Source organism: Arachis duranensis, chromosome 6 (genome assembly GCF_000817695.3).
Source record: "Arachis duranensis cultivar V14167 chromosome 6, aradu.V14167.gnm2.J7QH, whole genome shotgun sequence".
Taxonomy (NCBI): Eukaryota; Viridiplantae; Streptophyta; class Magnoliopsida; order Fabales; family Fabaceae; genus Arachis; species Arachis duranensis.
The window spans coordinates 101226880-101249865 of NC_029777.3; the positions used below are offsets into that span (position 1 = coordinate 101226880).

At 33.3% G+C, this 22986-nt stretch overlaps 1 protein-coding gene and 1 long non-coding RNA gene across 2 annotated transcripts; one reads left to right on the top strand and one right to left on the bottom strand.

Moving 5' to 3' along the window:
* The first annotated feature begins 9788 nt into the window (after window positions 1–9788).
* Window positions 9789–16414, top strand: LOC107495008 (probable protein phosphatase 2C 76). The gene is made up of 9 exons (XM_016116041.3): window positions 9789–10156; window positions 10646–10909; window positions 12250–12377; window positions 12492–12590; window positions 12704–12862; window positions 13190–13276; window positions 13961–14052; window positions 15154–15228; window positions 15823–16414. The coding sequence occupies exons 2-9, from the start codon at window positions 10659–10661 to the stop codon at window positions 16135–16137; spliced, it is 1206 nt and encodes a 401-aa protein (XP_015971527.1). The 5' UTR covers window positions 9789–10156; window positions 10646–10658; the 3' UTR covers window positions 16138–16414.
* Window positions 16415–18440: 2026 nt separating this feature from the next.
* On the bottom strand, window positions 18441–21149 carry LOC110272834 (uncharacterized). The gene is made up of 3 exons (XR_008010662.1): window positions 20983–21149; window positions 20831–20868; window positions 18441–20744 (listed from the first exon to the last, which is right to left on the bottom strand). It is a non-coding gene; the product is annotated as an uncharacterized LOC110272834 (long non-coding RNA).
* Between the last annotated feature and the right edge of the window lie 1837 nt (window positions 21150–22986).

The window sequence follows — 22986 nt, forward strand, 5'->3', positions numbered from 1 at the left end:
AATTGTTGATTTCACTTTTGATTGCATCTATGATTTAGAACCTTTGGGTTTTGAAAAGCATTCAGTAAAAGATGATGAACCTTACAAAGGTTTTGAATCTCAGGATCCCTTAGAAGAAATTAATTTGGGGACTTCTGATGACGTTCGAATCACTTATATCAGTAAAGATCTGGTTGATCCTTTTCGAATTGAACTTTTTCATCTTTTATATGAGTTTAAAGATTATTTTGCTTGGGATTATCATGAGATGCCCGGTCTCGATCATTCACTTGTGAAACATTGATTAGCATTAAAACCAAATCCTAGACCTGTGAAGCAAACGCCACGACGATTTGCTCCAGAAATCAATCAAAAGATTAAAAAAAGAAATAGAGTGCTTAATTAAAGCGAAATTTATTCGAACTGCACGATATGTGGAGTGGGTTTCGATTATTGTTCCCGTAATAAAGAAAAATGGGAAGCTAAGAGTATGCATTGATTTTCGAGATTTGAATAATGCTACTCCAAAAGATGAATACTTTATGCGAATTGCAAATATGTTGATCGATTCTGCAGCAGGAAACAAAATCTTAAGTTTCATGGACGGTTATTCAGGATATAACTAAATCTTCATTGCAGAAGATGATGTGTCCAAAACTGCCTTTCGTTATCCTGGGGCATTGGGCACTTATGAATGGGTAGTTATGCCTTTTGGTTTAAAAAATGCTGGTGCAACATACCAGCAAGCAATGAATGCTATATTCCATGAGTTTATTGGAAAATTTATGGAGGTATATATCGACGACGTTATGGTCAAATCGATTTCAGTAAATAAACACATTGAGTATTTAAGAAAGGCATTTGCTACCATGAGAAAAAAGCGATTAAAGATAAATCCTTTAAAATGTGCTTTTGGTGTGTCAGCCGGAAAATTCCTAGATTTTGTTGTTCATAAAAAAGAAATTACAGTTGATAAAAATAAAGCAGATGCAATATTAGCATTGTCTATGCCTAAATCGAAAAAAGAAGTGCAGTCTTTTCTGGGAAAAGTGAATTACCTCAGAAGGTTCATCTCAAATTTTTCTGATCGAACTCAAGTGTTTGCACCTTTAGTAAAACTAAATAATGAATCACAGTTCGAATGGACAGATGAGCATCAGTTAGCATTCGATTCGATTAAAATTTATTTGTCTAAGGCTCTGATTATGGCGAATGTTTGTCTGCATGAGCCCTTAAAATTATACATTGCAGCATCTATAAACACAATTGGGTCTATGTTAGCCCAAGATTATGAGAATGGGCATGAACGGGCAATTTATTACCTTAGTCAAGTTCTAACTGGTATCAAAACAAGATATTCCCTGATAGAGAAATTGTGTTTGTCTTTATATTATGCCTGTATGAAACTAAAATGTTATATGGTGGCTAAATCGGTGAAGGTTATAGCACAAACTGATCTCATCAAATATATGTTAAGTTTTTCAATGTTATGAGCACATTTAGGAAAATGGATACTAGCCTTGACAGAGTTTGATTTACAATACGTCCCAGCCAAAGCTGTGAAAAGTCAGGTCATTGCAGAATGTAATTGATATTGAAGTCGATTATTGGAAGTTATATTTTGATGGATTGAAGCATAAAAATGGTGCAGGGATTGGGATTCTTATCATCTCACTAGAGGGGATTCCATTAGAATTCTTGTTTGAATTAAAATATTCTTGCTCGAATAATGTGGCAGAGTACGAAGCTTTGATTTTGGGTTTAGAAATATTAATTAGTAAAGGGGCTTTAGAAGTTCAAATACTGGGGGGTTCTCAGTTGGTTCTAAAGTAATTATTGAAAGAGTTTAAATGCAATAATGAGAAGTTGTAAAAGTATTTAACAACTTCTTGGGAGTTGTTAACCTCCTTTCAAAAAGTTATTTGGTCCACATCCCAAGGATTCATAATGAAATTGCTAATAAATTAGGCAAATAGCTTCGAGATATAGAATCGGTCCAGAAACTCTTAAAAAATTGGCTAGTATCCATCAAATATTAGTGCCTGCAAATGAAAGAGAGGTTTTGTGTATAGAAGAACGAGAAGATACTGATTAGAGAAAGCCTATTGCTCAGTATTTAAGGAATCTCAGTATTCCACTCGATAGAAAGATAAAATTGCGAGCAATAAATTTTATCTTGATCGCTGATGAGTTGTATAAGAAAGGGATCGATAGGAGTTTGTCAAGATGATCAAAATATTGCTTTGGGCAAAGTCCATAATGGGATATGTGGTGCCCATCAAGCTGAAAAAAAAATGAAATGAGTGTTATATCGCAATCATGTGTATTGGCCATCCATGATAAAAGATTTTATTGATTATACAAAGGCATGCCAGGAGTGTCAAAAGCATGGGTCAATACAATAGATCCCAGCATCTGAGTTGCACTCGATCATAAAATCATGGCCGTTTAGAGGTTAGGCTTTGGATCTGATTGGGTTAATTCACCCTCCTTCATCGAAACAGCATAAATTTATCTTAGTAGCAATTGATTACTTCACAAAGTGGGTTGAAGCAATTCCCCTAATAGAAGTTGGTCAAAATGAAATAATAGAATTTATTGAGGAACATATTATTCATCGATTTGGAATTTCTCAAACATTGAGTACTGATCAAGAAACTATGTTTACTAGTAAGCAAATTAAAAATTTTGAAACTTCGAGGAATAAACCCCGAACGTGGCATGAAACTTTAAGCCAAGTATTATGGGTTTATCGAAATTCACCAAGGGGGTCAACAAATACTTCACCCTATAAATTGGTTTATGGCCACGATGCAGTGTTACCACTAGAAATTAATTTAAATACTTTAAGAGTGTTGAAACAAAATGATTTTCCAGTTGATGATTACTGGAATACAATGTTTGATGAGTTGAATGAATTATATTCAGAGCGAATCCTGGGACTTGAGAGTATGATTCGACAAAAATAAAGTGTTGCTCGAAGTTATAATCATCGAATAAGAGAAAAGTATTTCAGTATAGGTGAGTTAGTTTTAAAGGTTATTTTGCCAATAGAAAAGAAATCAATATTTCTTGGCAAATGGTCCCATACCTAGGAAGGATCTTTCCAAGTGATAGGATCGTATTCGGGAAATGCATATCGAATCAAAGATATCGAATCGGGACATATAATTGACTCAATTAATGGAAAATACTTAAAGCAATATTTTTGTTTGCCAAATTAAAGTCAAAGTGCATAAGTCTAAAAGGAAAGGAAAGTATTACAAATACTGAAATCTAAGAAGTGTAAGGCGCCAAAAGTTTTGCCAAGTCTAAGCGTAGCTTTGCCCTTTTGTTATCCAAAGTTGAAAGTGCCTCAACATGCTTGAATTTGTCGAATTGGACCTTCTCAAGTTGTTTCTCATATTCTTCTTGCTTGGTCTCAATCGAAACAATTTCTTGGATGAGATGTTGTTGTTCTTGCTGGACAGTAGTCAGAGGTATGGCTATATCAACTCTTCTCTTGCGTATTTTGGTAAGTTTTTCATTTATCTGGACTAATTCTGTTTCGAGTTTTACCTCTTCTTTGTCATAAAAAGCCTAAATAGAAATAGCATGAGAGATTCTCAGATCGAATTCTTCACGGGAAGTTTTGATTGGTTGGAAGGCTACGACACAACCTTCTATTTCAGTTTTAATCTTAGCTTCTTTGTTTTCGATCTCTTGGAGTTTATTTTGGAAAGCTATGCTGTTGTTGGCAAATTGTTTGAATTGTTGGACTATGGCAGAATGTGGAGTAGAAGCCGGGAGTTCAAAGACAGAATTTAAAAGATCAAATAAAAGCTAGTTGAGAATTGTATCATTGATCCATGCAGCAGGTGGATGATCCAAGAGTTTAAGAAGTGACCGAAGTTGTTCTCGAGTATCAACAATCAACTCGAATGAAGGACTAGTTGTAGAAGGTCTTGGAAGTATTGGGACAGGTACAGGCACTTCGTCCTCTTGGATGACTTAATTTAAGATAGAGATTAGGCTGGCCAATGTAGCACTTGTAGGTGTAGTAGAAGCACCCAAGTTTCCAGATCCTTGTCCAGGGGGAGTTTGAAATTCAGCTTGTTGCGGGGGACTGGAGAATCCTTGAGGAGTTTTTAAGAGTCTAGATTGAAGCGAATCTGAATTGGTAGTTTCAGCAACTCGAGAGACAGAGTCAGAGTCTGGGGCTACTTAGTTCTCAGCAGAAAGGGTATCCTGGTTGGTTAGTGAGGTTGGACCAAGAATTTGAGTCTGTGTTGGATAACGAGGTAGAAGGTCCTTTGTTAGATCAATCACTTGTGTCCCAGGGGGAGGTGGAAAACCTACAGTGGTTCAATAGACCCTATGACTTGGATCGAATCATAAGATGTGGAGTGTCCCTGATCATGATGTTGTCGTAAAAGTGGCTGATTAGATGCAGTAGTGAGCAGCAGTGGTGAGCTGATATGAAAGGTACACATTTATAAGTTAAGATTTATTTTAACTTAAATGAAACACATGTAGAAATGATAGTATTACCAGAATGAGTCTTTGTTTTCGAATTAATTGAGGACCAGGATCTGAATCAGCTGTATCCTCTGATTGAGAGGAAGCAGCAAGGATGTTTCGGATGGTTTGCTTACTTCCATCAGAGCTCTCACTTGACGGTTGTAACTGTAACTGATGAAAAATTAAAATCAAGAGTTGTTAAGTAAATGTGATTCTCAGAATATTTCGATTTAAAGTGCATGAGCATGTATAGAAATGGTTACCCTTCTAGAAGTCCTGGTAGGAGTCCTTCAACTCTTGTGTTGTGGTTGTCGTGAGGAGGCTGTGGTGTCAGCTTTTCTTTTTTGAGTTCTTTTCGGAGAAACTTCAACAGCTAGGGCTGTTTAGATAATAGATTGCTGAATTTCCTCTAAAGTATGATTGTACCTAGAGTAATAAGCAGTCCACCATTCAAGACAGGACTTGGTGATATATGAGCTGCGATCATAAACAAGGAAATTGAAACGCTCCCTGTGTTGTTGATTCTTTAAGAGGCAAGCATCGAGTTCTTCTTGTGAAGTCAGAGTGATATGGTAGAATGGGTTATTATTTCAAGGCAGCAGAGTTGGAATGGCTTGAGAAAAGCCCAGTTGCCTGGCTGTAAAATGAGGGGCATATAGGGTCACTTCAAACTTTTCCTTTTTGTGTTGGGGCAGCACTGTAGGAATTATTTGGACAGCTAGCAAGTTTGCCCAATTCCGATTCGCAAGTTCATTTTCCTCGATGTCATTTGGGAAGAGTAAAAAATCAAGCCATGCAAGACCACAATTTCGACGCATAAAAGGAGCGAAATTGAGGTTGTCATTGTAAAAATCTTTACAGGAATGAAAGAGAGAAAAACAGCCCAAAATCGATCTTTGTCCGATTATGTATTTGGGAAATTGGGCTTATAATCAGCCAATCGGAAGCCTTCGATGTGCCGTTTGTAAGTAGCGCCATCTCCAGTCTTTGTCATAAACTTTTTGAAAATGGTATTAAGCTATAACTGAAGAAGCCAGAGAGGGCCACATGTACTAATCATACTATTGTCTCGAAGACAATGTACGAATTTACCAAACTCTTCGAAAACATGCCATAAAAGAAGTTTTGCCAAATTAAGAATATTTCTTTCATGAAGCAGAGCAACTAGAGGAAGGAAAAATGTTGACATCTGAATGCTTCGAGAACAGAAAACATGCCAAGGGAGCGTTGAAGGTGAAAAGTGGGAAAGTCTCAGTAGTTCCTGAATCCCCAGAGCCCTCCAGTTAGCGTTCTTTGTAAGGGCAAGGCGTTGATGTCAGGCTATGAAGTCAACCCCATGAGGGTTAATCTTTGGATTATTTCTAAAGGATTTCTGATTGATGAAGAAAGAGATATCGAGTGTTTGATTGATCAACAGTTCCTCCTCTTGAGCACTAGGAAAGAAAGATAATTTCTTGTTCGCCCTCTCCAAGGATTCAATAGCCCCAAAGAAACAATGGGTATCTTCGCCTACCGTGAAAGGGATTAGGATTCTGGTACCATTAATTTGAAGTTGGGGTCGTCAATGACTTCATCATTGACTTGGTTCAGTACATGAAGGGCTGGTGGAGCTGGTGGTGCTACCACATGACCTTTATCCATATCTTGGGTAGTAGCATGAGATGATGAGGCGGCCATTGCAGAACAGAGAATATTGAAGTTTGAGGACTGAGAAATAATGGTTGCGTAGAGGATAAATGCAAGAGGAATCAAGGGAATAAAGGTTCGAGAAAGCTCAACGAAGACAGGAAGTGTCGAATTTAAAGAGATTTTACTGTAGCCATTATTGCAAAAGGAATTCAAAGAGAAAAGAAGTAACTTCGCGAAGAAGGCGAAGTAGTGGAGAGAGAAGGCGCAAGTCACGGGAAACGTGTTGTGCGGGTCGGTATTAATGGAAAGTTAAATGGTAATTATTACTAATTTAAGAGATTGAAATTTGAATTTGGATTAAGTGTTTCATCTTCCAATTATGCTATCGAAGACAAACACATTAATCCAAGGGGGGCAATTTGTTAGTCGAAAAATATTTTTCGATCAATGTAAGTTGGTTCGAAGTAGTGAATAGGTCAATTAAGGTGTAAGCAATGGTCAAAAAGAGGCACGTGCATGCATTAGTTGGGGGTACTCGACACGGATTCGATTTCAAAACACTTTAATGAATCGGACAGGTCTAGTCGGACAAATATTCGAGATAAGTAATCGAATAAGTTATTCGAATAGCTGATCGAGCAGTTACGTAAATGGAGAAGTTGAAGGCTTTTACCACGTAAGAAATTTATAAGTAAGCGTTTATCAGCCAAAGAGTGGGAACGGTTACCAGGGAGTGCATGCGCAAGACAACATTGTGTAATTAATGATCGGTTACAAAAAGAAAGCTATAAATATTAGGAAGTTTTAGGAAATAAGGGTTGGAACTTCGTTTTAGAAATTACTCACGCACTCTCACATCCCAACGACTTTCTGAGTTTGTCTCGAGTCAATTATCTGTAGGGTTCCTTTCATTTGTCTTTATTTTCCATTTAAAATTTCAGTAAACTTTATCTTTCAAGTAAGTTTATTTTTCAAGTTAATTTATCTTTCAAGCATTCTTTAATTTTCATGTCCAATTTTACATTATAGTATTTTTTAGTTTTATGTCAAAACCCTTTGACCCAGTCGATGGCATTTTATTGCTTTCTTTAAATTCTTTTCCGATTTTAGTATTGTTTCTTTTTGAAAACTTTAAATTTTCAGTTCTTTTATTATTCTATAAATTTCAATTTATCTTTCATCTTGATACCTCTCTAATCGAAGACACTTTGATGCACTTATAGAAAACTGGTACCTGCAAAAGAGGAGTAGGTTTCGCTCCCAAACTATTAGAATCGAATCGTTTGATTTGCAAAAAATCGACAAAATAGGGTGTAAGAAAACATATTTGCCCATTAAATATCTTGAAATTTTATTGGGAACAAACCCAAAATTTGTCAAAACCTGAAAACTGATAATAGACAAAGTGAAAAGGAAGTTCAACTTGTGAAAAACAAAAATTCTTAATAAAACTAGTATGTCAGTTCTTATTAAATCAATGCTTAATAGTTGCCAGTGTACTATCTCAACTTATATAAGATGTCAAAAGCAGTTGCAAAGAAGTTAATTTCATTGCAGAGGAGATTCATGTGGAGTAACGAAGATGGCAAACATAAAATATCCTTAGTGAAATGGAAAATAGTAAAAGATCCAAAAAAGTTGGAGGGTTGGGAGTGAAAAATGCAGTGATTCGAAATACTACTCTCTTATTTAAGTGGTGGTGGCGGTTCTCTAAGAAAAGATTATCCATTATCAAAGAAGATTGTGTGTTCTTCCAATAAACTATATCTTAATATTTTGCTTTCTCATCAGACAATACTTACAAGAGAGAATTCATGGAAGGATATATGTCAATTACAGATAAAGAAGTAGAAAATAAGAAATAAGATGATTCGAGGACTGTCTTTGGGGTAGGAAATGGTGGAAGTGTCCGATTGTGGATTGGTTACCAGGTGAGGTGTTGAAGGACATTTTTTCAAAATTTTTCTTAGTCTCAAACCAAAACAAATTTGTTATAGGAGATTGTGGGTTTTGGGATGGGTTAGAGTGGATATGGAATTCTTCAGTGGTGAAGGAAATTATTCCAACGGAAGTTGAAACTAGTTAACCAACTTCACGAGGTCTTATAATCAGTCAAATTAACAATTGAGAGAGCTGACAGATTTGTGTAAAAAATTGATAAATCAGACATTTATTCTACTAACTCATTTGTGCAAGTTTTGCAAGCGAAAACACTATGTCAAAGTAGTACAAACTATAGTTTTACTAGTACTATTTATAGAGGTCTAATACTTCCACGAATTAAGTTATTCGCGTTATTTGTGTTAGTTAGTAAGGTCAATACTAAAGAGAAATGATGTAGGTTAGGCGATATTTATCAGAATGATAATATATGTATTATATAAAAAAGATGTTGAGAATTTTTACCATTTATTTTTTAATTGTGAGTTTACTTGACAGATGTGGTGTGCGTGATTATTTGTTTGTGATAGATTATGAGCTATTCCAAGGATAATGAAACAATATTTTGAGAGCTGGACACGAATGTATGTGAAAAAAAAAAGCGTAAAATGTGGTTAATTAATTTTTTTGCTATTATCTGACATACATTGTAAAAAAATAATAAAATATTCAGGAGTCAAGAAACAGAAGTAACGAAAATTATCAATAGGTTGCTTATGTGCTACAAAGAATAGTACATAGTTAATTCCAATGATTGTTGATGATAATACCGAAAATGACTATAAATTAAATTTTTTTTCTTTGTTCCTTATTGTTTAATCCTTTTTTGTATTTTTGGTATTTCAACTTTTTGTGTTAAGTTCCTTTACTTAAAAAAATTTACTTATTAAAATTTTTAGTAATCGAATATTAATATATTACACTTCTTTTCTATTATTAGTTCAATATATAGAATGTTTTTTTAATGTAAAACTGTTATTCTATGTTATCTGCTGTTTGGTTTTTTATAAATGAAAAATAAGAGAAATATTAGACGATAATAAAAATTTATTATTTTTAATTATTATTTAGTTATTAAGTTAATTATTTTGTATAAATTTTTTAGTCTAATAATTTAATAATATATTTTATCATATATTTTTAAATATTGATAATTAATTAATAATAAAAAATAATAAATTTTGATAGTATTATCATATTTTTAAAAAGTAATTTTTTTATATAAAAAAGATGAAAATTTAAGTAAAATCAATTTAATGTAAAGTTAATAATTGAGAATTATTAAATAAAAATATGGTCAAATTATTTAAATTATTTAATAACTTTCGGTTATCAAATTCACGTGAAGTTAATTAGATATGAGTTGTAAAAAAAAAAAACCTACTACAATCAATCAATCAAATGGTTTAAAAGTTCATTTGATCACGTCGGTTTCTCGGGTTGGAACACCACTAAACAAATTGGAGGGATTAGATGGAATTGGTCCCATTATTTGCTATGCTTTTCTCATTCCATGTTTAATTTTCATATTGAAATAATGAAATCCATTAAAAAATTCCACCTGCTTCCATTACATGCCATTTCATCCTTTGCAAATGATAATTTATTAATTACCCCAAACAATGGCTAAATGGATAGTAGTAGCAGTCCGAAAAAGGAGAGTATGAGATGTACACTTGGCAAAGTTCTACAATTCCACGTTGCAATATATATCACACTCTTTTTCTCCATCCTTGTTACTCTTTTCCTCCCCTCCTTTTTTTTCCTCTGTCGCTTTTGCCAAATCTCTATTCACTCTTCTGTTAAAAACTTGAAACTCTTCTCTCTTTCTCTTTTTAGGGTTTCATTTTTAGGATTCCACTTTCTAGATTCCAACTGCAGATACCATCTGCACTCGATTCTTCTCCTCAACCTTTTACGTGTTACTGATTCTTTGATCCCCCACTGACCGCCACATTTTCCTGCTTAATTCGATCTGATCCTTTTCATCTCGGATCCGGAAACCCGAACCATCAGCACCTGTTTTCGCACCTTTATTGCAGTATCGCATTCAATTTTTTCTTAGAATCGATGTTGCATTAACTTAGAGAGTTGAACGTTCGATCAGGTTTTGATTCTCGTTCTTCCCTTTCGAAGGAACCAAAACTTTTGTGTTTTATTTATTTTCGAACATTTTACTCGATGGGTTCACTAGAAATAATGTTTTAATGGGATGTTATTATCGATTAATAGTGGCTGTGATTATTGTCATCACATTGTTTTGGTTTTAGTCTTCGTGGATTTGTGAATTGGTGAATTTCCTTTCCATGAAACAAATTTATTTATTTATCTTCTAATTATCCCTTTACGCCTCCTGAAGAAACCAGTTTAAAACACGTATAGATTGAATGTGATCCAGCGAGAACGTATAGTATAAATGCTTATTGTCAGATGATAATGATTGGTACCATTTTTAGCGCGACTTACTGGATTGAATCTGAGTTGTGGATTTGCGAATCGATGAATCTGTTGTTTTCCATTTCTTTTTTTGTCCACGTTTTCATTAGCTTAAATCATCTTTGGGTTGATTTAGTTAGTTCTGTGTGTGAATTGGCAGGTTGGTCGTTTAGATGGTATGCAGCAGTTGTGTAAGGTCTTTGGTTGTTCAAGCTGGAACCTTTGCCAAACGAGTGAGAATAAACAACACTAGGAGGAGTTTGCAAGCTGTCCCTAGTATTTCTTATTCGCCTACTCGTCAATTTAAGACATTCACAGTGATGATGGTGGATACGGGTTCCGTGTCAAGAAGTGCTGGTTCCCTTGTGGATATGATGCCAGAGAAAGATGATGATGGCCGGTTTGCAAGTGGAGGGTGGAAAAGGTGATTGTGATACACAGAAACTTGCTTTCAATGATTTGTGTTGACATGTTGAGAAAGTATGTATTTCTTGATAATTGTAGATGGAATATGACCTGTAGTCTGGGGTAACCATGTTGGGGAAACATTTGGTCAAGTTAGGATGGCAGCATCTAACTTGGATTTGGATTCCTGTATGACTGTACATTTAAAAGAATTATGATTTTTTGGGAGAGTCAGTTTTACGTTCTAATAGAGTGATGTTTATTCGGAAGTGAAAATTAATCAGATTTACTTTTGCTTGGTCATTTCAAAGAGAACTTTCGTTTTACTGATGTCAAATTACCAAAATATGATTGCCAATTCTCTAAATTGTGTGTGTTTGATCTTTAGATTGAAAATAAATCACCTTTCTGATTTAGTATGAACTTTGTTCACTAAAACAGCTTTTTAAGTTTTTTTTTTTTTAGTGTTATACACATAAGCATATCAGGGAGGGTATTCAGGTAACATCACTGCCAAAATTAACCTTTTGGTGGTATTCTTAGATTGCGAGCAGTTTGGAGGTTTGAATCAAGATATGCAAAATTGCAAATGGATGTTATACACATAAGCATATCAAAGGCAGTAACAGAGTGATTTCATGCTAGGAGAAGAGATTTGGAGAGTGCAGTCCCTTAATGAGACCTGCAAATTGATTAAGTCATCATGTTGATATGTTGGTTTATCTTTTCTACATTTGATTGAGAGAAATATACGGAAAAGGTTGGAGAGAAGAAAAGTAGAAGAGCCATGAGATAAATTATCTCTTTGGAATGTCCTTTTATATGATGAAAAATGAAAGTCATTTAAATGAAGAGAATAGGTTGCAAAGGACTTGGAGGATAATCCTCCTTAACCTAAGAGCAAAATGCGAAATTGCTGCAAAGCCTTCATTCCTACCTGGTGGGGGAGTGGAGGGAAAATCACGAAACCACACATGTAAATAAAACACCAGATGGGAAAAGTTTCCTTATCCCTCAATACTTTTAGGTAAAGCACCTTGAAAAGGCCTTGTCCTTTTATTTTGGAAGGTAATTTACATTATGGATGAATCTTGAATTTTAATGACAAGTTACTCAAGCAATCATGGAAATTGTTAAATTCCTAATTCTTCTCAATAGCCCTTGTTATTCTGTTATTTAATCCATCTTTATTGAATGTTAAATTTTGTTCTGAATTGTGCTTAAGGGATAACATTAATGAATAATTTAAATTTGCTTGAGTGACCGGATTTCATGTCTTGGTCTGTGACTTTTCCTATCTATATTGTATTATGCTGAAACAGTTCTCACTTCATTGTGTTTTCACTTTTCAATTGGCAGTGAGGATGGAAGGCTTAGCTGTGGGTATTCAAGCTTCAGAGGGAAGAGAGTAACGATGGAGGATTTTTATGATATTAAAACATTGAAGACTGGTGGTCATTCAGTATGCTTATTTGGAATATTTGATGGTATGATTTTCCAGCATCATTATTTGCTTGGAGATCTTTGCTCTCGATGATTATACTTGATAATCAATTATGTAACTGTTGTAATTTAACAAAAAAAATTCAAATACCCTACAGGTCATGGTGGTTCTCGTGCTGCAGAGTATTTGAAAGAGCATCTCTTTGATAATCTCATGAAGCATCCAAAATTTTTTACTGATGCCAAATTGGCTATAAGTATGTTCACACTAAGTTGATTTTTTTATTGTTCTGGAACCAATTTCATGCTAAAAATGATTTTGGTTTTCAATAATCTGGTTTTGCTATTATTAACTTATGTAACCCTGCAGGTGAAACGTATCAAGGGACTGATTCTCAATTTCTGGATTCTGAAAAAGACACTTTCCGGGATGATGGCTCTACTGCTTCAACCGCTGTTTTGATTGATAACCATCTCTATGTTGCTAATGTTGGAGATTCTAGGACTATAATATCGAAGGCTGGTAAAGGTACTATTAGTTTGACCTATTTATGATTTCTTTTGATTATAGTCAGTATTGAACATAATACTGGATTTGGTGGGATATAAATTCTGATATCTGTTGCGTTGCAACTTTTCATAATATTTGTTTAATATCAGCATTTTTTCTTTTCTTCTTCTAAATAAGAAAAAAAGTTTCCATATTCTGATGGTGAAAAGTGTACTTTAACTATAGAGGTCATTTGGAAGATATTCTTTGACCTATGCTTCAGTTTCATGTTTGTTTCCATTTGAATGCATTTTAGGGATTGGTTATGGTGTGATTAATTAAACCAACTGTTACTGTGTTTGGCAGCAATTGCTCTCTCCGAGGATCATAAGCCAAACAGAAGTGATGAACGGAAGAGAATTGAGAATGCTGGGGGTGTTGTCATGTGGGCAGGTGAGATGTGATATTATCAGAATACAAACAGCTTCTTTAAGTTGTTCTTAATAATCTGCTTCTGGCACCATTTGCTTTACTCTAGAATGGGGATGGTCACTCTTTGATGGTCATATTATAATCATTGTCCTTGACCAGTGCTGGTTTTGAATCAATTAGTGCTGACATTGGAAGCTTGCATAGGCTCAGTGTTGAAACAATTTTGAATGGGTTAGGGTTTAGTTGCTGTAAAATATAAATGGTGTGATTGTGCTAGGGTGGTGGACATGCCAAATATTTTATTGCCTTTTACCTGTAAAATGTGTTTAACTCTTGTAATCTTACACGAGAATACAGAACATTATAGAAGTTCTCTGATTCAACCCTTAATCAATTAAGTTTTCTTTTGCAAGTTTTGGACAAAATTTAAGACGTTCAAGTGTTAAATGAGATCAATGTTATGGGCTCTGTGGAGTTAGGATAAATAAAATATGTTACATGTTCCATCTTTTATGAAACAAATTTATAGATGAAGTAAACATATTATTGAAATCACATTGATGTATTCAAGTAATATCCACGATTCCATGTTCACAACTTGTACTAGATTGGAATGGTATTTATTTTCAATCCAAGGGATGGAATTTGATCAATCAATTGATTTAGTTTGGGGAACTGATATTTACAGGTGTTTTTGTTTGTCAGGTACTTGGAGGGTAGGAGGTGTCCTAGCAATGTCTCGCGCCTTTGGCAATCGTATGTTGAAGCAGTTTGTTGTTGCAGAACCTGAGATCCAGGTGATCCTTACTTTACCTTGTGTAATTTCCTGCGATCGTTCACTCTAATAATCATTTTAATAGCATGGATGCAAAATCCTAATATTAAATGTATATTATGTTTCATGAGGCCCTCTAGCAGAAACAATTAAATTTTGAATTTTACAAGGGGGTAACCTAAATTTTTAGCATTGGACAATCAAGCAGCCAGTGATGGGTTGTCTTGACCTTAAGTTTAGCTCACGTTATAATTTAAATATGCCCTACATTTTACTGATGTTTAGGGAGCTGATTTTTTTTTTTCTTATTTTTATTAATTTTCGTAACAATAAAAATGCATCAAGTTGTGGAAAAGATGGCAACATTTAGGAAATAGAGAGGTAGCTTAATGCAGATGACCTGGAGTGTTACCCCCTGCGAGTGGAGAGGTTTCCTGCTACTAGATTAATTAGAACCCTTAGAAACATGGTAATATTGCCATGTGCTAGGGATCTTATCCTAGGATTTAGGAAATAGGAAAAGAAAAAAGGTTATAATAAGGGAAGGGTTATAGTAAATACTTCGTACATAGTTGAAATCCAGTGTGTATAATTTGATGACAATAGACCAGCTGTATCTCGTCAGTAAAAGGGGAAAATTTTCCTCAATTGGTTCCAGCTTTCAAGCTTAGTATGTTGTGTATGATTTGTTTACTTCTGGCTGTGTTGAAAACAAAACGTGAGGGAGGAAGAAGAAAACTCAGAATTACAAAATTATACAGTTGGAATAATAGTATTATACTTTCTGATCCATAATAACCATCACTTTAAAAAATTGTTACATTCTTTGATCGATGCTTGATACCCAAAAAAAATTATAAACAGAGATTTGCTCAATCATCTCTGATTCTGAATTGATAAAATGTACCCAATCCCTCTCCCCCTTTGGTAACTATTCCAGTTCTCCTCAATCCTAGTTACATTTTCCATTTGAGATGTTAAGCATGGTGTTTCTATGTTAAGACAGTTGTGCAGCTTTTGATAATTTGATTTATCGTGAAGTTTTTTATTTGTTCGGCTACTTTAATAATTTGCTTAGTCTGAAGATTTTGAGAATTAAATTCATAGCCTGGTTTATTTTCAGGACCAGGAGATAGATGAACAAACTGAATTGCTGATTCTTGCAAGTGATGGACTTTGGGATGTAGTACCAAATGATGTAAGCTGTCCTCCTTCTTTCCTTCATAGGTTGAATTCTTTGTTGCATTCGTCTCCACGTACTTTATGCTGTAAATTCTTTTCTAATCAGGCAGGTGTGGAGCATCCTGATAGTTTATATAGGTGGTAAAAGAATCGGGGTTAAAAGAATGAGTATACAGTTGCCTGTTTCAGTTAACTATTACTGAACCTGACATGAAATACCATGTTTTGACTTTTGAGAAATAATGTTTGATTGACTATAAAGGATTACCTATCATAAAATACTAAAATTAGAAGCTAAGGTCGGAGGGGAATGATTAAACAAATAGTATGTTCTGTACTGAGCTGTTGAGTTGTGACCTCTTCGTCCTTGCCCTTGTATGCTATGCCCTCTGGAATGTAGCGAGAGTGATGCGAGATACAGACTGGTTATTGAAGCTATAAAGACTGTGAGTTAGAGTGTTTGCTTTATTTAAGATTTATTGTTTGTCCGGTAGAATGGAACCAAAATCTTTGGGTTATTCATTTAAACCGACCCATCCCCACCCTTTCTCTCTCAACGATGTGTGATTATTGTTCTTCCTGAAGTCACCTGTCTAATGTTTGTTGGCAGGATGCCATTGCTCTTGCTTGCACAGAAGAGGAGCCTGAGGCAGCTGCTCGTAAGTTAACAGAAGCAGCATTTTCTCGTGGCAGTGCAGATAACATTACATGCATTGTGGTGCGCTTTCATCATGACAGAACAGAACCCATTGGTACTGACAAAGTAGATGCTATTGTTCCTGACAAAGTAGATACCGCTGTTCCTGACAAAGCAGAAGTGGCATCAGCTAGTGTCAAGCAAGAGAGGAACAAAGCAGATGCCACCGTTCCTGACAGAACAGAAGCGGCATCAGCTAGTGTCAAGCAAGGGGGGGAATCTACTTGAAAAGCGCAAATGCATTGTTTAGATCTTTTGGGGGTAAAGTCGAATGAACACCGAGGTGAGGATATGCATGGTGGCTCACTGTGCATGACAACAAGCGATTTGTTTATTCATTAGTATTTGTAATCTTAGTCTCTCGTGTATTCTGATTTTGGTTTTATGATCTTTAAAACTGGTTGCAGCATTTGTCCATATCTATTTAAGTTTATTGTTTGTAGAGGCATCAATTTGGTATTTTGTTTTGATCTAATAAATGCAGTGTGCATTTTTTCTCTTTTAATGGGTGATTGGAGTTCCCTAAATTGCATGGTTATCGGTTTCACGAAAAATTTCTTTCCCTGCTACCTTGGATTCAGTAGGGGTGAATTTTGTTACCAGATTGATGTCACTTTCAAATTGAGATAAATTAATCTTACTACAAATTATACTTATTATTACAATTTTACTTGAAGAGGTATGATCGATCTTCTCTCCAGATTCCCAAGTTAATTTGTTTTCATTAACGTGTGAAAAATAGCGGATTATTTTTTGTTAAGTAATTTTTTATAAGGAAAAATCTAAGAGGTGAGCAGTTTTATTGAATTTTGGCTAGCATGTAACCAGCAGAGGAAGGTGAGCCATTGGATGAAATTTCACATCAATCTCACACTATCAAATTATTATTGATAGCTAGTTGATGGCTAACAATCACAAAAATTGCTGGCTCTCTAGCATTGCTCTTTTTATTATTTTAAACTGAAATAAGAAAATTACAAATATAGGCGTTATGTTATATTTTGGTAATCAGTGTGCGAATATGAATTTTAAACACAAGCACAGTAAAAAATAAGGTATTTTTTGAGGGTGAAAATTCAAGTGTAATTGATTTCACGTAAAGTTAAGTGAAGTTGATAGTTGAGAGTCGTTATAACTTCACATCAAGTCGATACACCTGAGTTTCTACCATTTTTTGAGTGTGTTTGGTTTGTCATTTTATCTTTTGTTTTTAGAATTTTGTAAAAAAAAGGTAAAAAAATATAAATATAAAATTTATTGTTTTTATTTTTTTTATAAAATTTGAAAATGAAAAATATTAAAATAAAAATAAAAAATACAAATACAAATAAAATAATGAATATATATTTTTTAACATTTTCGCAGTTGTTCTCAGCGAAAACGGAGTAAAGAGCAGAGAAGGTAACAAAACCCCTTTAGAAGATGGGGCTAAATTTTTTTATCGACATGGGGCTAACCTTAAGCTTACGACCAAATTCTTTTTATTTTTTCCCCTCAAGACAAATTCCTTTGAACTCCTTGTAATAGACCTTTTCTAGCTGATGCAGTTCATGTGGTATTAGTCGTATCTCTGCCTAGAAGTCTGGCTTTCGAGTCTCTCCTCATGTAAATAAAAAAATTATTTTTTCGAGTATCTAGTTGAGAATAATTTAAAACTAGGTATAGCTAATTAATCTAAATATTGTTTTTATTGATAAATTTATCGTTGTAATTCTTCAAGAATTTATTTGATAATTTTTTAAGAATTTATAAATTTATTGCAAAATTTCTCAAGCTTAGTTAAATTTTTTACTTTAACAAAGAGACTATAGATTGATCATAGCAGAATTTTTCAAGACATACTTATCTTATTACTTTAAAGAAAATATTAAAGCCTTAAAGATCTCTATCCAAAAAATAGAATTATTTGGATAAAAATAGTGTAGAAAAGTAGAAGTGAAAAAAAAAAAGGGACTAATTCATTTAAGATTTTAATTGATTATCCTACAAGCAGGACGAACTCAGGGGGTAACTGGGTAAGCAGTGGCCTTCACCTTTAACAATTTTAAACTTATATACTATTATAATAGATGTATTGTATAAAATAAAAATAATAGCATAATAATAGTAAAAAGAATTAATATTCTTTATGTATTAGGGTTTGAATTTTTCTACATACATTTATATTATTTGTATTTTTTTATTTGATTTAGAATTTTTTTACATTTTAAATTAATTAACAAAATATTTTAAAATATATAAATTTATATTTTATTAGATGTAAAATCATAAAAAATTATGAAAAAATTATAAAGACTAAAATAATTCTTTTATTTGATAAGTATTTATTAATTTTATAATTAAAAAATTAATTATAATTATATTTATTATCAAATATATGACATTATATTTGACGATACAAGATTTTAATTTTCGACTCCTCCATTCTTAGATTTTTAGATCCGTCACTGCTTACAAGTTCCTCTTAAAGTTATTTTTATATATATTTTTGAAAACATTTTTTTAGATATAAATATTTTCTCAATCTGCTGAAAAAATAAAAATTATAATTAAATTTTGATTGGCACGAATAGGTGTGGCTGGAGAGGAAAACAAATTTAGAGAGAAGGCTTATATGACGGTGATATTTTCATTTTCGGAGAAGACCATAGGGATTGAAAATAATTTAAAAATAATATATAATAAAAGAATGATTATTTATTAGAAAGTGAGACTACAAGAGTTTTTAGTTCCAAAGAGTCTCCAGAATATTTAGTGAGGTGCCTCGCATCCTGCATCTGAAAACAATAATATATATATATATGGAATGAGAACCGGAAGTTCTCAGTATGGTGAAAGTGCCAACATAGATAATATATAAGGTCCCGAAAAAGGTAAAGGCATTTCTAAAATTCCGACACTTAGATTAATCTTAAAATTTATTCTAAACCAATAATATAAGTAATCTTACTCAGAAATTCTAGCCCTAGTCTAACTTTGCACCTTCTGTCTTCTCCAAACTTCCGAATCACCGATGAAACAATTTTCATCACGCCTCCACCATATGAGCGGTCTCTTAGATACAAGTACAAACAAAATAGACAAAAAACCACAGATATAGATAGCAGTTACAACAGATAGGACAAGTAGCAATTAATTACAAATAAGCAATTAGGCAAACCAAGACAAATGCATACCCAAACAAATCATACAAATGCATATGATGTATGCCTGTCCTATGGTCGATGAGTCTCATCTATCGGTTATATAGCCAAACCCGACATGTCTAGTAGCAAATCCTGGACAAAAACACCAAATATGGAGCAAGTGGGACCAAATCGCAACCCTCGCATCTTACCCGTGTACCTGGAGCAAGTGGACAACGCCATTACATCTTACCCGAAATCTTCAATTATACCGGAAGCAAGTGGACACGCCATTGCCTCTTAGCCAGTGACATATGACAATCAAATTCAATCTCATTTTTAATATCATTTCTATTCCTTGAAGTCATTATTAAAATCAATCTCGTCATTCTCAATATCTCAATCATTTAACATTATCCATGCATCATAAATTAAATTATTCATTTCACAACTCTTCTTCAATGTCAATTTAATTATGTCAATAGGTTCACTCTCTTTCTTAAGCCTAATTCTAATTATCGGATCTTAAACAGAGTTTTCAGAAGTTTGAAAAACTTAGAAGAATGATTGATAGTTCAAAAATCACAAATTTTTAACAAAACAGTGGTTTACAAGCTTTCCGGGAAGGTTGAGCAGTTAAAAAGTTTTAGTATAAAATAGGGCATCGTGCGTACGCATGGTACTGTGCGTACGCACGCACCAGACGAGCTTTCTTTGGTGTACGTACGCACAATTTGTAAAATCCCCAAGGTGTGCGTACGCACACCCCCTCGTGCGTATGCACAAGCTTCCCACACGCTCTGGTCTATGCGTGCGCACGATAGTGTGCGTACACACGCATACCAGAGTTTCTAGTTTTCAAAAATTTGCTGCAGAATTCAGTTTTACAACCTAAATTCCAAATACGCATAATTTTTTCATTAAAAATAATTTTTATTTCGTTATTTGAACATCATAAACTTTATGGACCCAATTTTTATTCACACAAGTTTCACAAAATTTGAGAGTATGAAAGCTAAATTATGTCCCGCCAAAATTGGTCAAAATTCATTTTTACCTAAAAATTCTACAACACCCAAAATCAATATTTTTCCCAAATCTTTTCTTTTGAAAACAACATCAATCCTTATTTTAAAATCCTCACTCGATTTAAAACTATGATTCTCTAACCCTCAATCTCAACTCATCATAAATCATTTCTCCACATACCAAATTTAAATTCCAACGAATGTATCCACATACATCATTCATATCTCATTCTTTATACCAATTCAAACTTTTATAAAAGTATACTGACATACACAAGTCATGCCAATATTCCAAATTCAACAACGACATTAGTCACTACCAAAACATCTCAATTCACATACTTTAAATCTAAATCAACATACAAACTCCAATTTCAATACTCATGTCAACACACATAATACATACCAAAATCACATATCAAGCTAAGCCATCATCAACCATATCAATTCAACAATATCTTAAAATCTACTAACCTAAATTTTTATGTAATATTATACATTAACTTCGAGAAACTAAAATCATACTTTGACCAATTTCTTTCTAAACCAAAATACCTCAAAACCCTCTTCTCCGCACAAGCTTCCAAATGTTCCAAACTCCAATTCATCTAGTTCAGCCACAATTGCTTCAAATCAAGCATTTAACACCTTCCATTTAACTTCAATTTCATATGCACACAATCTAGTCTCACACAATTTCACAATAATTAACACAAAGTTCACTAATTCACTAATTTACAAAGGTTCAAAGGTTCAAAGTTTTCTTACCTTACTCACTCAAAATTGGGATAAAATTCACTAATAATCTGCGATAGAATACTTCTAAACAATCAAAATCACAATAATTCAACCTTTTTAAAATAAAAAAAAGTAAAAATATAGAGGAGAAAGAACTGGACACGAATTTTAGATATTCTTACCACTTTGTTGGATTAGAATCGAAAAGCTTAATGAAAAGATTACATGGCTGCAAACAGCCCGTTAATCGAAGTTCAAAATCAAAAGTTATGGACGGTGGAAGTTTGCATAGGTTTAGGATTTCTCTTCTTTTCTTCTCCTCTCTCTCTCTATCGGTGAAACACAATGAAAAATGGGGAATAAAGTTGAATGTTTACTAAATTTGAAGTATTATATAGTGAGTTTGGGCTCATTTGAACCCGGTTCTTCTAATTTAGTTCGTTAGCTTCATTTTAGGTTAAATTTTTTAAAATTGATATTAAAATTCGTATTTTAATTATTTTTATTTTTTAAAATATAATTTAATTTTTTAATTTTTTAAATAATAATTAATAAATTAATTAATTATTTAGAATGATATAATCTCCTCCTACTTATTTAAAAGTTGCGAGTTCGAATCTTCTTATTTTTAATGAAATAAAAAATAAAAAATTACTCAGAATTTATAAATATCATGTTATTAAAAGTTAAAACTTAACCCTGGTTAACTTGAGGCCGTGGGTTTAAAACGGCGAATATTAATGTTAGGGTAATAATTAAATTAGCAATTTTGGGTTTCTATTTTTTATCTTTTTTAAAAAAATAAATTATTAACTAGATTAACAAATCATTATTTTAAATTATATAATAAATAAATAATTAAAATTTATATAATTAATAAAAAAATATAATACCCTTTACTTAATAAAAATATTTGATTTTACAAAGTATAATTTTTTAATAAATAGAATTTGCATAATGTGAATTTTGAAGAAAAAGAATTGAAAACATAAAACTTAGAGAATATTAAAAAATTACAATAAAATTATTAAAATACTCAATAACTAAAAAAAAAAAAAACAAAACAAAAGAAAGAAAATGAATTCCCGGCTGGCTTGACAGATGGGTCAATGCGTCTTCTGAGATTCAAATTTCGTAACGTCACACGCAAACAATACTCTTTGTCTTCTTCTCCCTCCATTTTTGGTAATTTCACTCCTTCGTCACTTCTGCGAATTCCAAAGCACGTAGAAAATCTTGTGTGTTCTTTACTATTAATCTTGTTTCGTTATTAGATTCCTGTATTCATCGTTAGAGTTTAGGGTTTCGGTTTCTGTATGCATTGTATTTGCATGGCTCCACATTGTGAATTTCCACTGTTACATGCTTACATGTTGTTTTAATAAATAAATAAATAATTGAAAAGCTGCATGTAACTAGATCCATGGCGAGCTATTCATTTTCCTTCCAAATAAGCGAGGTTGATTTTTCAAACATTCGCACACTCATGGCTCGGTTTTCAACGTGATCCTTTTGTTCCTTTACTTTGTTTTCTCCATTTTCTTTATGCTAAGCTTCTTTTGCTAGGGTTTGTTGTTCTGTGGTACGTGGTTCAGGGTTTAACGTTATGTGGGTGGTCATGATATTTTAAATTGGATTTGTGTGGATTTTTTTTTTTTTGGAGACAATTTTACTTATTGCGTCTTTATATTATTTGTTGAACATTCAGAGTTGGTACTCTCGATTTTGTGATCGATTGATGCATGCTACCTATAGGCAAGATGAAGTGTTATGTTATTGCTATCCCTAAAGAAGAAGAAAAAAAAAGGATTATTTTATTGAGTTTAAGTTGAGTTTACAAATGATTATAAAAGGTATTATTTGACCATTTTTTTTACTACTAGTAGTTGAGAAGGGGCTGTTAGTTGCGAGTTCTTTACCTTTTTTGAAGTTCATTTTAATGTAAATGCATCTTCTCCATTCCAAAGTCACGATAATTTGTAATGGATGCTCAGAAGTCTATTCAACTGAGCATGGAGAGGATGGATACTTTTACAGTGTTTGTTTGATTTCTTTTAACGGTTTTCTCATTTTATATGTTTTTACTAACAATAATAATAATAATAATGAACATGTCACCTTGTTTTCAAACTTTTACGAAGGAAACAGAGAAGACAGCTTTGCCCTGTTTTTGTACCCTTGTATAG